The sequence below is a fragment of the Strigops habroptila genome, chromosome 4, assembly GCF_004027225.2.
Source record: "Strigops habroptila isolate Jane chromosome 4, bStrHab1.2.pri, whole genome shotgun sequence".
NCBI classification, from domain to species: Eukaryota; Metazoa; Chordata; class Aves; order Psittaciformes; family Psittacidae; genus Strigops; species Strigops habroptila.
This window is the reverse complement of record NC_046358.1, coordinates 59,606,674-59,620,086: the sequence shown is the minus strand read 5'-3', so window position 1 is coordinate 59,620,086 and position 13,413 is coordinate 59,606,674. Positions and strand designations below refer to the sequence as shown.

The window sequence follows — 13,413 nt, the reverse complement described above, 5'->3', positions numbered from 1 at the left end:
TACATTAAATTGGCACAGAACAGTGTTAAGTATATTGATTTTATCTGGAAACATGCTGGCAAGAGAAGGACAAGGAAAAAAAATAATTAAAAAATATTTTTTCAGTCCTACTGTCGTAACTGTAAATAGGCTGAATACTGGAAGTGAAAACTATTACTTTAGATTGTTTTACAGTAACAGCTGTGGTCGTTGAAATAGCTACAGATATTATGCATCAGATCTCCCTGTTAAGGAATGACCAGTGCTCCACTGACTTTGAATCTATGCTGACTTACACCAAACACATACTGCACAGTGTCAGTCACATGAGAAGGCAGATGGGAGGAAAAAGGAAGGAAAATAAATTATTTTTATTTGTATTTAATAAAATTTGGCCTACAGGCTTTATGTGACTCAGTACTGAACATCTGGGATTGATCAGAGGATCACAGACTGGAAAACAGTCATACGGCTTCTAGAAATAAACACATTCAGTTCCTGTTCCACAATTTATTTTTTTAATAACAAACTGAAACAGCCATTTTAAGTCTTTTTAATACTTGTAGCCACAGTATTTTTAACTTTTTAGTAATTTTTAGTATTACTTTTTCACATCACGGCATCAAACAACTCTTAAATTGCATTTAATCCTGGACTGGCAGTAGTGTTTGGGATTGCCATCCACACACACACTCTTAATTCACTACTATTTTGCTTCAAAATTTTATGAAACAATGGTAGTCTTGCAACTTCGATTTTTATTAGTTCCATTCCTCACAAGCATCATGGGAGCGGCACAATATATGATGCAAGATGCAGCACTGATGAACTACATCGACCAGCGTTTCCTGTCTTTAGAGGTATGTGCTAGCTGTATAATTCTGTAATACTGCCTAACTGCAAAGAGGTTTGAAAATGTATGAAGGTTCTTCTATGTATATGAACACACAACAGTTTGCACGATAAACAATATCAGGGAGATAAATTTCCAGCTTTTTCAAATAAGTAAAATTGTAGCTAAACCTTCAACTATAATGATTCCTAATCACCACATCATTATTTATTACAGGATATAATTTCATAATGTGATATTTTTATTCTGTTATCACTTGTATTTTTTTACATCAGTGAATTTAGCTAAATATACAAATATTTATAGTACTGTCACAGTCCATCATAAGGAACAGTATAATTGTATTATCACCAGTAGAAGTGCTCAAGTATTAGTAAAGACAATAAGGACATTAATAGATATCAGATGAACATACCTGGAAGAAAATTTAAGACACATTTGTGTAAACTAGCAGTGCATCTGCACTTTAACTAGGAGCTGAAATAATCCCCTTAGAGCCGGGAGGATGGAATAGTCATTTGCTTTCAGTTAATTATACAAAAGCACCAGTACTACCTTCTTTTTCTGCAGGAGAAAACTACCAGAACCGCAAAATACCTTTTCAGTATTGTCATGCTGTAATCATACATAGCAAATTTTAAATCATTAACATGTCCTTGGCTCCTGACTTGCATTGCAGACTTTTAGAGAAGCTTTAACTTGCCTGATCTTGCATTCCCTTTTTGTACAAAGCTCTCACTGGTCTTAATCACAACACAGAAAGAAGGATTAGCCTGGTATTCTGTTCCCACTGTATAGACTGAGATTTAAATTTTCTTAGCTACTATAGGAATAACCTCACATTGTAATTTCCATTCATTTGGCACCCATTAAAAATGATGCAATTCTACCTGCAGCATTTGGTGCAAGGGGCAAGAAACAAAGAACAAGAATAAGGGTGAGGCAGATATGGAAGAGAACACCTGAAAATACTTAAAATTGTAGAAATTACAACATCCTAGGAACTTACGGTCACATACAAATAGGCGGGGGAGGGGGGTGGGGGCAGAAGGACACAACACAATGATCATTTTGCAAAACAAACAAACCACCACTGCCAAGTTTATTTGGAACACATGCATACTGCAAACTCATTTAGCAAACTCAGATGTCCCCTATTCAACCATCACCTTAAATAAAACACCTGAAACTTGTTCTTAAAAGACCAAATCAGAACAACCAATCTAGCAGTTAGGTCTACCATGATTGTGTGTTTGAGTTTATATATCGGTTCAATTTCCTCATCTTCCCAAAGTGGCAGTTGGGTTTCTGTTTTCAGGCCTCCTATGATCTTCATAGAAGCGGCTGCATTACAACAGAGAAACCACTTTCCTCACCTTTAAAAATGTTGATAATTTGAATCTAGGTATAAAGAAACATCTGTTGTTGCATTTGGGTTTTTTTTAAATACAGCAAACAATTTGACAAAAAACCCGCAACCTTCTCAAACATAGGATTTCTATTTTCCATTTTAAATGGATGAAAACCAGCTAAACTAGATACTCTTTTGGTCAGAAGAGGTGCATTTATGTGAAATGTTCACGTTTGTAGATTTCCTGCAGAAAAGCTTTTGTGACAAATTCACCAGTGGTCATATAGGAGAAGTTCTGAAAAGTTTCTGGGAAGCAAGTAGTCAGAGATCATGTGCACTTAAGTGTCTCTGGCTGTTTCCACCAGAGCACTTTTGCCACTTTTTAGGCAGCAAAAAAAAGTATCTGGTTGTCAGCAACCACATCAAGAAAAAAAGTGTGGGGTTTTTTGTCCAGAATTGTGAATGCTGATGCTAGTCTAATATGTCCTTTTCATGTAGATAAACAGCGACAGACCATCAGTTTGAAATAGATGGGGGGGCAGGGAGATCGAAAAGAAGAGAATAGCACAGTCTTTAAAGTAATCATGAATGAGGTTGTAATCATACATCAGAATATACATGTATATCCATGTATTTTCTTCCTGTGTTCTAACTCAAGAAGAGGCTGGAAAAATGCAACCAAGACATACTGGATTACGTGGAAGAATTCCGAGACTTTTCAAAGATGGTACTGTCACGCCTGGCAGGACTGAACAGTTATAAGGCTGAGGTTAAAAGTGAAGTAGAGAATTTGCTAACAAGAATTGAACGAGCACAGAGGGACATTGACTATTTTGGATCTGTCACAGATTCTAATACATGTATAGAAGTACATGAAGACCTGGTGAAACAGCAGCTATTTGAAGAAGCAGAAGAAAAAAAGAAACTTAAGCTCATGCTTAATGCAAGTAAGAACAGTTTACTTTCCAGAACTTTGATGTGAATGAGCCAGTACCCTAGTCAATGCATGCATGCTGATATAGGGATAACAGATTTCCACAAGTTATGTGAATACCACAGATAATTGCAGGGAGCTTTGGCTGTGTAAATATTAGACTTAAAAAAAAAAAAAAAAAAAATCTAGGAAAAAAAAAATCCAACTACAAAAATAGTATGGGAGAGGGAAGGAAGAAAGTATAGTTCAAACATTTATTTTACAGATACTCTACTGCATATCAAATTGATTCCTTGGAAGCTGGTTTTTATTATAAAGTTATGTAAAAAGCCTCTGAAGGTACACTTTTGCAATGTCACAGAAAAAATGCCAGTGCATTTCCTAGTATTACAGCTATACCAAGGAATTAATGGTAGTCTGTCTTTATTGGTGTGAGCAGGGGTCAAAAGCTCAACTCAAAGAAGAACTAATGAGTTAATAAAAGGACTTAATTCATTTCTACAATCTGCATCTGTTTTACTGTCCTCCCCTGTTATTCTTTCTCTCCCTCTCCCCTCCATGTACTTTATCATGAGAACACACTGATTTAGCTGCAAGCAAAGCTCAGTTCTCATCTGAAAATTAAGTGTTAAGGTACTTTGTATGAAAAATATATACACAATCTACACCTTAAAAAAAAAAAAGTTTTGTAAGTAGCTTTGCCTTAAGAAAGTTGGTTCTAGACGTAAATTACATATTGTAGACATATTTGAAGTAGTCTGTTTCCTTTTCATTCAAAAGTAGTAAGAAATTAAAAATAAACAATAAGAAATGTAAACTGCCATTTTTTAAAAAGCTGGGTGAAAGATCTTCAGCATCCTCAATTATACAATTCCACTACCTCCAACACAATTAGATTTAATTTTACAAATAAGTTTATAACTTATTCCTTGAATTTTCCAGCAAAAGATTAATAAGGCAGATGGTAACAGAAGCAATCACCTATTCTTCTTCTAAGATCTAATATTACACCACAGTTGAATGCTCTGAATATCAAGATTTCTTTTTCCATACCTGGATTTTTTGAATATTAGGCATTTTTTTGAGGCAGAAAAAATGTAGGATTCTTAAACTGACTGTGGTAAGGACACTTTGAAAATTGTATCTTTCTGAGTTTCAGAGGGAAAAAAATTACTTTCCATTTCCCTTGTTGGAAATTATTAATTTTATTGCAGCAGTTCATAGCAACTTTACTTTTGTCAGTACTAGTCAGATGCTTGTCCCACGGATGCCAATGCAAAACTAGTCCCTGTGCAGATTTTACAGCACTTAGAAAAAGTAGCAAGACCTAGCAAATAGCAGGTCTGCTTCTATGCTATCATATATCAGCCAGAAGTTACAATTATTTTTGCTAAGCTGTTCCAAAACTAGCAAAAACCTGTTTTTTAAGTCCAACTTTGTTACTGTTTTTGGTTCAAATTCACACAGACTTGAAAATAACAATCAAGTAGAATCACTGTTTTTACATTTAGTAGTTGGTATCTCATCCTGCTTTGGTGGTAAATGGCAAATGATCTGAGCATTTTGGGGTGTGATAAGAAACAGTGAGCTTTGAAGATATTATTGTGGAGAATGTGGAAAAAAGTTGGTAAACTTTTTGCCCACTGTGAATGTCTCTGTTTCTCAGTCTTCCTCCAAGCTGTTATGAAACACAGAGAGTGAAAAATCTCTCAAAAAGGAGACACTATTAATAGATTTCAGTTGGCAATCATGTTATTTCTCCTGCAGAGGAAGATATTGCTAAGACTGGCTAGGTATTTGGATTCAACAGGTTTTTTAAGCTTTTATAATCTATCTAATCAATAACCGTTAGCTTTGGGAAAGCTTGCTCAAGGAAGGTGCATGTAGAGGGAGAACTCCCAAGAAAAAAATGCATGCTGTAGCAGCATATCTAAATGCTATGGTTAGAGGGTATCACACAAATGACATAAAGGTTGCTCTCCAAATAACTGGAACCCTGCCACTGACTTCAATAGGTTCATATCAGGCCAAACAGGGAGGCTGGTTTTGCTTTCTTCATTTCATTTACTGCCAGAACTTTCTGCCTTAGGGCTATGTTCTGTTTACTAAAATGGATGCACTTCACTAAAGGCAATTCTTTAAACTTCAAATAGTGTCTCTTGTAATTTATGAGTGCCTTTGGTAAACGAGTTTGTTAATATGCTTTGCAGTAGAGTTTTTCCTGAAAAGGATGATATTGGATAAAGATCCTGGCATCTGGATGGCCAAGTCTTTGACAAACTTAATGTTTTTTGGTCTCAAACATCTGTGCAAAGCGCATACAAAATGTAATGAAGCCAAAACTATGGCTTGCTCTCTGATGGTCCCAATTTTATGCCTATAGAGAGGTAAACAATGTAAATCTATCGGCCATGTTTCTAGCATAATAATTGATAACACAGTTCATTTAAAGCCCACCTTAATGTATAGGCATTCACAATTAATTGTGATCTATATATTTGTTCTAGTTCCTTTGTGCTTCAGGTGTTAGGAAGGGGAATGGTAAGACTACCAAATGTTTTGACTTCCTGTTATAGTGATCTATTTTTATTTGACTTTATATTATTAAAAAAAAAAAAAAAAAAAAAAAAAAAGAGGCTAGCAGACAATAAGAGAATTCCTGAAACAAAAAACCTATACACATGGCATACCAGGAAAATGGATTTTAATTAGTATGCCTTCAATAAGAAATAAGTTTTATTATTTTACTGTGTTGATTTAAAGCAGAAATAACTTCTCTGAAGTAAAAATTAGAGCCCTGTAAGATCTGACAAGAATAATCATAGAATCACTAACTATGCTCTTGCTCATTTTTCAGGTACACAAATAGAATCTCTTTTGGATAACACTGGTCTAATAGAGTAGAAAAGAACACATTTTTGTAGTGAGATATGCAGTTTCCTTAGGAGGAGATGCTGAATATATCATATAAAATTAGCTTCGACACTACTTATCATAGCCATGCTGCTGACACCTTTAGTGTTATATTAACTCTGGTATTATAGTAGGATTAAAAGGAAACTAAGTAATTCAAAGAAAGGATATTCTAATTATTTGGGTTTTTGTCTTTGGGTGTTTCCTTGCAGGTTGTGACCACATGCTTGCAGGTATTAAGTCCCTAAAGATATTTAAGAAGACTGGAGATAAGCATGGCTCTTGGATGAAAGATCCTGGCAAAAAGCATACGAAGATCTATTTATTAAATGGTTCTGTAAATAATGTTATTTTGGAATTTGCAAATATCATGACATTCATGGAAAGCAATCATACTCTAAAAGCTCGCAAAGTCACCTTGCCATTTCCCTGGCAAGGAACTGGCCACATCATATATCAGGGTTTCCTATTCTATCACCGATATGGCTCCTTAAATGAGATAATTAAATTCAATATCCAGAAAAGAAACATAACTGACCAAATGCTACTGCCAGGGGCTGGAAGGATTCCTGCTTATCAGCTTTCTCCACCTACAAAAATAGACCTTGCCATTGATGAGCAAGGGCTCTGGGCAATCCATGCAGAACCAGAGACTGAAGGAAACATTGTAATTACTAAAATAAACCACATAACCATGGCAGTAGAGCACACTTGGGACACATCATGCAATAGCAAGGATGCTGAAGCAGCTTTCATGGCATGCAACACACTCTATGTTGTCTACAACTTTCCTAGTGGAGGCACCTCTCGCATACAATGTGTTTATGATGTTTTGGATGCTGTAAATACTTATGAAATACCGGTATTGCATTTTCCAAAGCGTCAGGGTAGCCATTCCACTATACATTACAATCCTAAAGAAAAACAACTCTTTGCTTGGGGTGATGGATCCCAGATCATTTACAAGCTGCACACAAAGCAAAAAGTTTAGGATCTTTAGCAACTTTTCAAGTACACTTACAAGCTATCAGCCCCATGTCAACAGGATCATTAAAGTGTATTAAAATTACATTATTCCCATCTGTTACAACTTTCATCTATTTTGCATACGTTTAAGCTTACATACCCCAGTGATCTTAAACTAATGTTCAATTAATAATATGTAAAGACTCCATTAATATGAATTACATGATGATCCAAAACCACATATGTACACACACACACTGCCAAATCAGTCTTAAAGACTAAAGCTAATTAGAACTAAAAAAAAACCCACAAAAAACAAAACAAAAAACATCAATCCATCTCTGACACATGCTTTTCCTGTCAAAACTACGTATTCCACTTCAGCGCCATGGAAATCAAATCAGAAGTCCTTCCTGTCCAATACAAATTATCTGACAACTTTTACTACCCTGAAGCTCACTGTAGGAAGCCTTGTAAGCACTATAAAATCACACGCTTCCAGGGAAATTATCTATAAAGATAATTTAAAAGGAGAGGTTTATTATATTACAAAGCATAGAAGAAGATATACATCCTCACAAATATTTCTATGTTTGTATGTTATTTCTAACATGCAGTTCTTGCCCATTATATCAAGGCTATTCATTATCATTGAACTTCTAGAATATTTCCATGACATTTCCACACTTTTGTTATCCATATAGCTGTACAGTCCAGTTTTGATCCTGCTAATACATTAGCTGCAGTTAAATATTCACTTCTGACAGCTTCAGTTTGCCACCTTTCATTTTTTTTCAGTGTATCATTGCTTGTGTGTCAGAAGGAATGTTCCTAGATGATCTGTTCCGCATCAGACACTATTTTTAAATGTTTTATGTATCACTCTTTCAGCATCTAGTTGTGAGGCATTTTCTCAATACTTCAAATCGCTTCCACTACTCATAGCACTTCTCATCTGACTCCAGCAAAATACCTATACAGAAAAGGTGGCCGTGATGAGCACAGTAGTGCAAGTGAGGGCATGTCGCTGGTCATTCCTGGTTTTGTCAGTAACAGATGAACTGTGGGCAAACACGCTTTTGTTTCATAAAACACCACCAAAAGAAACAAGCAAAAAAACCCACAAACAAACCCTAGGCCTTTACTTGTGAAATACAGGTTTTTGGATTTTAAACAAAGTTACATCTTTGTTTAATAACAACAAGAACCAAAAAATGGTGCTTGAAAGGCAATCCACAGCTGTTTCTACAGAATGCCCATTTTGTTCTTTCCACTGAAAGAGCTGTTGTTCTGTTCAAAAGTAACTTCAACAGAACAGCCAAACATCGGGGAATGATTTCGAAAAGTAGTTCCAGCTAAGAGTGCAAGGACTGCTGAGTTGCAACAGTGCTGCTCTGCTTTTAGCAAATAAACTAATAATTCCAAGCAGCCTTAATGACTATCACATTATTTCTGTGTTGCAGAAGCCATAGGAAGCACAGTTAAAGAAAAGACATCCTCAGGCTGAAAGTAAGGTGGGCTGGCACTGTATCACCATGGGTCAATGGCAGATTTAACTATCTGGCCTCCTATTCCTCACCTGTAAAATTACAAACACAGAAATACGAAATGGTATTAGCCACCTTTGGAATGCTTCAAGATCCTTTATTGCAAAAGGATGTGCAATTTTTTTAATTAACAAATAAAGGCTTTTGATGCAAATATGGATTGAGTCTGCTCTTTAGAAAAGGCATTCTTGGAATATACTATGTGCCACACTATTAAACAACAAAGAAAGCTGACATTATTATCCTATACAGAGATGTCAATGAGCAGTCCTCAAAAGTTCAGGCAGGGTCCTCTCTGAACCTTGCTGCCCTGGAAATCCAAGCTTCATAATGAATTAAAGGTATTGCCCAGTTTTGATAAAAGGAGAAAGTTTTATATGGATGAGCTTCACTAGATTATTTCATACTGTACAAAATGAAAAAGAAATTTAAACAAGAAAATAACAAAGTTTTCTTAAATCTTAAAATTGAGGTTCAGTTACAAGGAGGGGCAAATTTTCAAACCTTCTAGTTTCAAAAATTTGTATTAGCAGTCAAACAATTTGAAGAGCTGGAATCTCCAGATGTTAATCTTGATACTGATTCCCTGGGGTTTCTTTTCACTCTGAAGTTCACCCTTGCTCTATTTTATACTTTTAAGGACAAACTTTCTCTCACTGCCTTTTTTTTCTTCTTAATCACTAGGGATATTTTTAGTGTTCTTTTCTAACACAAAGTATGGTCTGATTCCTGTGCTCATCCAGGATTTTCACCATGACATTTCACCATAGCTATGGCAAAGGCAAAGAAGAACTCATATTGCTTCAGTCTTGCCTATATTCTTCCTGAAACACATAATAGATTAGGCTACTGGTCCTGCAGCATGGAATAAACCGCAAATGAGCTGTGAGTAGTGGTAGGACATGAATTTTGTGGACTGTAGTGACAACAGTTTCTCAGGCTTACAGCAGCAATGACACAGTTGAGAAACTCACGTGTGTGACTATGGTCTGTTCTGCTGGTCATTTAACAATCACGTAAGTGAAAGAAGGCAGACTTTTTCCTCCAGCTTCCTGGTAATCTCATAAACATATATGGATTTGATTAATTTTCGTAACTGGCAACACACAAACAGATATTTTTGAGAAAGTCAGAAGAGACATTTGGCTAATTCTGTGATGACAAGGGCAGAAATAAGGACTGCTTATTCAGAACTGGGAAGAGTCATGAATATATGAACTGAATAATCTGCTCCAAGATACCACTCTCCAAAAAAGCAAGGACAAAGCGTTGTTGGCAAGGCAGTAGTAAGCCATGACAAGACTGCATGAAAGAGGGCATTGGCTTCCAGTTCAGGTAGATGATATGATTGATTGTTACCATGGGAATGAAATTGGTACAAGGAGAAGAACACAGAGAAGTCTTCATTGCAAATAACAGTTTATGACCTCTACCTTCACCATCTACATAACATATCCTATTATCCCTATTACTCAAGTTCTTTTGTGCTGTGCTTTCTTCAAGTGCCTGTTTAATCTGAATCACTGGCTTTTTGCTTTTCCAGTGCTGCATTTTCATTTTCAGACTCTACAAACAGGGCCTCTTGGGTTGGCTTATCTGCTCCTATGCAGCTTTCAGAGCGCAAACTAGCATTCTCAGCTATGACAGCAGGATCATCATCCTCATAACAACAACAGCACTCCTCAATGCTTTGGCTGTGAGAAAGGTCTGTCAGGGTCCGACTGGAGAAAATCGCAGTGCCAGACCCTATTTCGTTCGGGATCCCAGGAGTGAAATTAAGACATGAAAGAGGTCAAGTACCATAATCGATCAGTTGGTTTATTACAAAAAGACAATTATTATAAAGAAAGGGAAATTATTGTAATAAAGGGGATAGGGATAGGACAGATTGGAAAAGGATGGAAATGATGCAAGGATTTGGGGTGCAGAGAGAAAGAGCGAGATATAGTCACCACCGTGGATCCAGAGGTGTCCCGGGGGTCCGTCATCATCAGAGGTGGTGGGAGTCCTTCAGGGTTCGTAGCTGATATCGAAGCAGTGTCCCTCAAGATTCCGTAGTAGTCGTTGGAGGTGGGTGTCCTCATGGAGGTGTCCTTCTAGAGTCGTCCTCATGGCAATGGCTCCTTTTCATGATTACCTTTTCCTCCTTTTATAATGAGTTGGGGGGAGTACCCGTTCTTCATGTCACGTATTACACGTTCCTGGTGGACCAGATTCCCTGGTCTTGCAGCCAGCTCTTCAATTGCACATGTCTGCAGGAATTCTTGGGATAACAGGCAGCAATTCCTCACACCAATCCTCAAGATAATGGATGAAAGAGTCTTATCTCAGCAATTTCCCACTCCTCCCTCTGGCAATGGATGGTGGAGTCCCATTTCAGCTCCTCATACCCCTCTCCCAGGCAATACATACTGGAGTCTTATCTCAACTCCTCATATCCATCTCTGAGACAAAAGATAGGTGGAATTCCATCTCAGCTTCTCATACCAATCTTTGAGAAAATGGACAGTGGAGTCTGATTTTGGATCAGTCTCTTACAAATGGGTTCTCAAAACCATGGAGAACTCTTCATAAGAATTAGTTCAGGGATAGCCTGACGTCTGAATTTTGACCTCACCGTGCTGTTCCCTTCTCCCTGAATCCCATAGTGAATTATTGGGGCATTCCATTTCTATTCTACTCCATTCCACTACTATTCTATTTCATTCCACTCCACTCCATTCCATTCTGCCCCTCTCCACTCCATTCTGTTCCACTCTATTCCATTCCATTCCATTCCATGTCTCTCCATTCCATGCCACCACCCGGCAATGCAGCAGTCACAATGCCCCAGGACAGGATAAAAAGGAGCAGCCTCCTGTGTTCCCTGGCAGAGACGGCACGGGGCAGCCCTAAGACATCCCAGAGGAAGCTCTTGAGCTTCTGGAGTTACCTACAGGGGGCTCAGGCAGGAAGACCAGCAGCTGGTCGAACCTGCTGGAGGTTCTCTGCTGCAAGGCCAGCTCCTGGCGGGAACAGCTTTTTAACTCCTGGGAGGTATAGTAATCCTTTTCAGCTGGATAGCCATGGCCAGACCATAGGAATGTCTTCTTGAGGAGCACTGTAAAGCTCACCATCCTCATCCCCCACAGAAACAGAGGCAGCAGCCGTGAGCAATAGGATGCAGAGATGCTTCCACGCATCCCAGTGCTTCTCTCAGCCAACCTGAGGTGGCTCCAGGTTGAGGGAGAACAGGGATTGGGTGTCTCCTGGGAGGTGTGACCAGCCCGTGGACCAGGAGCAGGTCTTGCTCACATGCTCAGGGAGTAGCCGATCGCCAGTGCTGGGGTCAGGAAGGAATTTTCCCCCGGGACAGATTGGCACTGGTCCCCTGGGGTTTTTTGCCTTCCTCTGAGCATCGAGCGAGCAGGACCACTCGTCAGGGCTCCTCTGGTCCATTCTAGCTGAGTTACTGCCTGCTGCTCATGCACCACAAAGGTGGCCCCTCGTGTCCTGCAGCTGGGGGGGGAAGGCTTTTTTTCCCCACAGAGGACCTGCAAGTGTCCTCAGGGGTTTTTTGCCTTCCTCCGCAGCCGAGCACAGCGCCTTCATGGTGCTCTTTTGGGCTATTGTGGCCCAAAGGCAGCTGCTCGTGCTCCACGCAGCTGGCCCTCGTGCCCCGCATCTGGGGGGGGCAGCGTTCTGGACTCCCAGGGTAGGCCTCAGGAGTCACCGCTTGTCCTCTGTAGCATTGAGTGCATGCCCTTGCCAGGGCTCCCCTTTGGATTCAGTTCTTGCCCGCTGCTCTCGCACCTCCAAGACATTCTCGTGCCCTGGCTCTCTTGGCTCCGTTGCCCACTGCAAGCTCGGAGTGAGAGTGAGCTCTGCTCTTCCCTTGGTTCCATCTCCCTGGGGGTTGTTGTTTGTGCACAGCAGCCTGTGCTTGAAAGGGCTCCAGCCTCGCTGTCCCATCAGCAGCTGCCACTCTCCAGCTCTCCCTGCAAGCAACACCAGCGCCGGGCAGGCACAAGAGCACTTTTCATGCATCCCTGGCCAGGAAGCGCAGAGGACAAACAAGTGTTGGAAGTCAATAGTGTGCTTATCATTGCTAGGTGTCATGCTTTCGGAAATACCCCACACTACCACACACCTTCTTCTTCTTGCACATTTGTGTGTGGTCAGTGACAATGCTCATAAATAATAACATAAAACTTTCAGGTTGGATATAAGGAAGAAGTGTCAGGGTGCCGTTAGGGCTGAGGCACTGGAACAAGTTGCCCAAAGAAGCTGTGCGTGTTCCGTCCCATGGCGATGTATAACACCAGGTTGCACAGACCCGTGGGTGAGATCCCCTGGCAAGGTATAAGACCAGGTTGTACGGAGCCTTGGGCGACATGCTTCTCATGTGAGGTGTTCCTGCCCATGGCAGGGGGCTTGGAACTAGATGATCTTGAGGTCCTCTCCAACCCTAACTATTCTATCATTCTAGGATTTAATGATTCTAAAATAACATAAAATATAAGAAATCAAAATCAAATGGAATAATAAAATAAAATCTTGTTTCCACTCGAAAGGTTTGTGATTTGTGTCCTTGAAAGTGTTTTTGGAGCTGAAAACCCCTGACATTGCAGAGAAATCAGTGTCACTGTTATTCAGCTCAGGGTGAGCATAGGGAATGGAATGGAATGGAATGGAATGGAATGGAATGGAATGGAATGGAATGGGATGGAATGGGATGGGATGGAATGGGATGGGATGGAATGGGATGGAACTGAGAGGCAGTTGAAATGAAAGATGGAACAGAATGGAATGGAACAGAATGGAATGGAACAGAATGGAACCAAATGAAACGGACTACACTAGACTAGACTAGACTAGATCTGGAATAGTT

The 13,413-nt window shown here is 39.4% G+C and overlaps 1 protein-coding gene across 2 annotated transcripts; it reads left to right on the top strand.

Moving 5' to 3' along the window:
* The first annotated feature begins 413 nt into the window (after positions 1 to 413).
* OLFML1 (olfactomedin like 1) lies at positions 414 to 8,744 on the top strand. Of its 2 annotated transcripts, none has more exons than XM_030482969.1 (3): positions 414 to 839; positions 2,842 to 3,130; positions 6,243 to 8,744. In XM_030482969.1, the coding sequence occupies exons 1-3, from the start codon at positions 714 to 716 to the stop codon at positions 7,019 to 7,021; spliced, it is 1,194 nt and encodes a 397-aa protein (XP_030338829.1). In that variant the 5' UTR covers positions 414 to 713; the 3' UTR covers positions 7,022 to 8,744. The 2 variants fall into 2 exon arrangements, with proteins under 2 accessions (XP_030338829.1, XP_030338830.1); XM_030482970.1 differs by having other exon boundaries at positions 783 to 839; positions 3,032 to 3,130.
* The last annotated feature ends 4,669 nt before the right edge of the window (positions 8,745 to 13,413 follow it).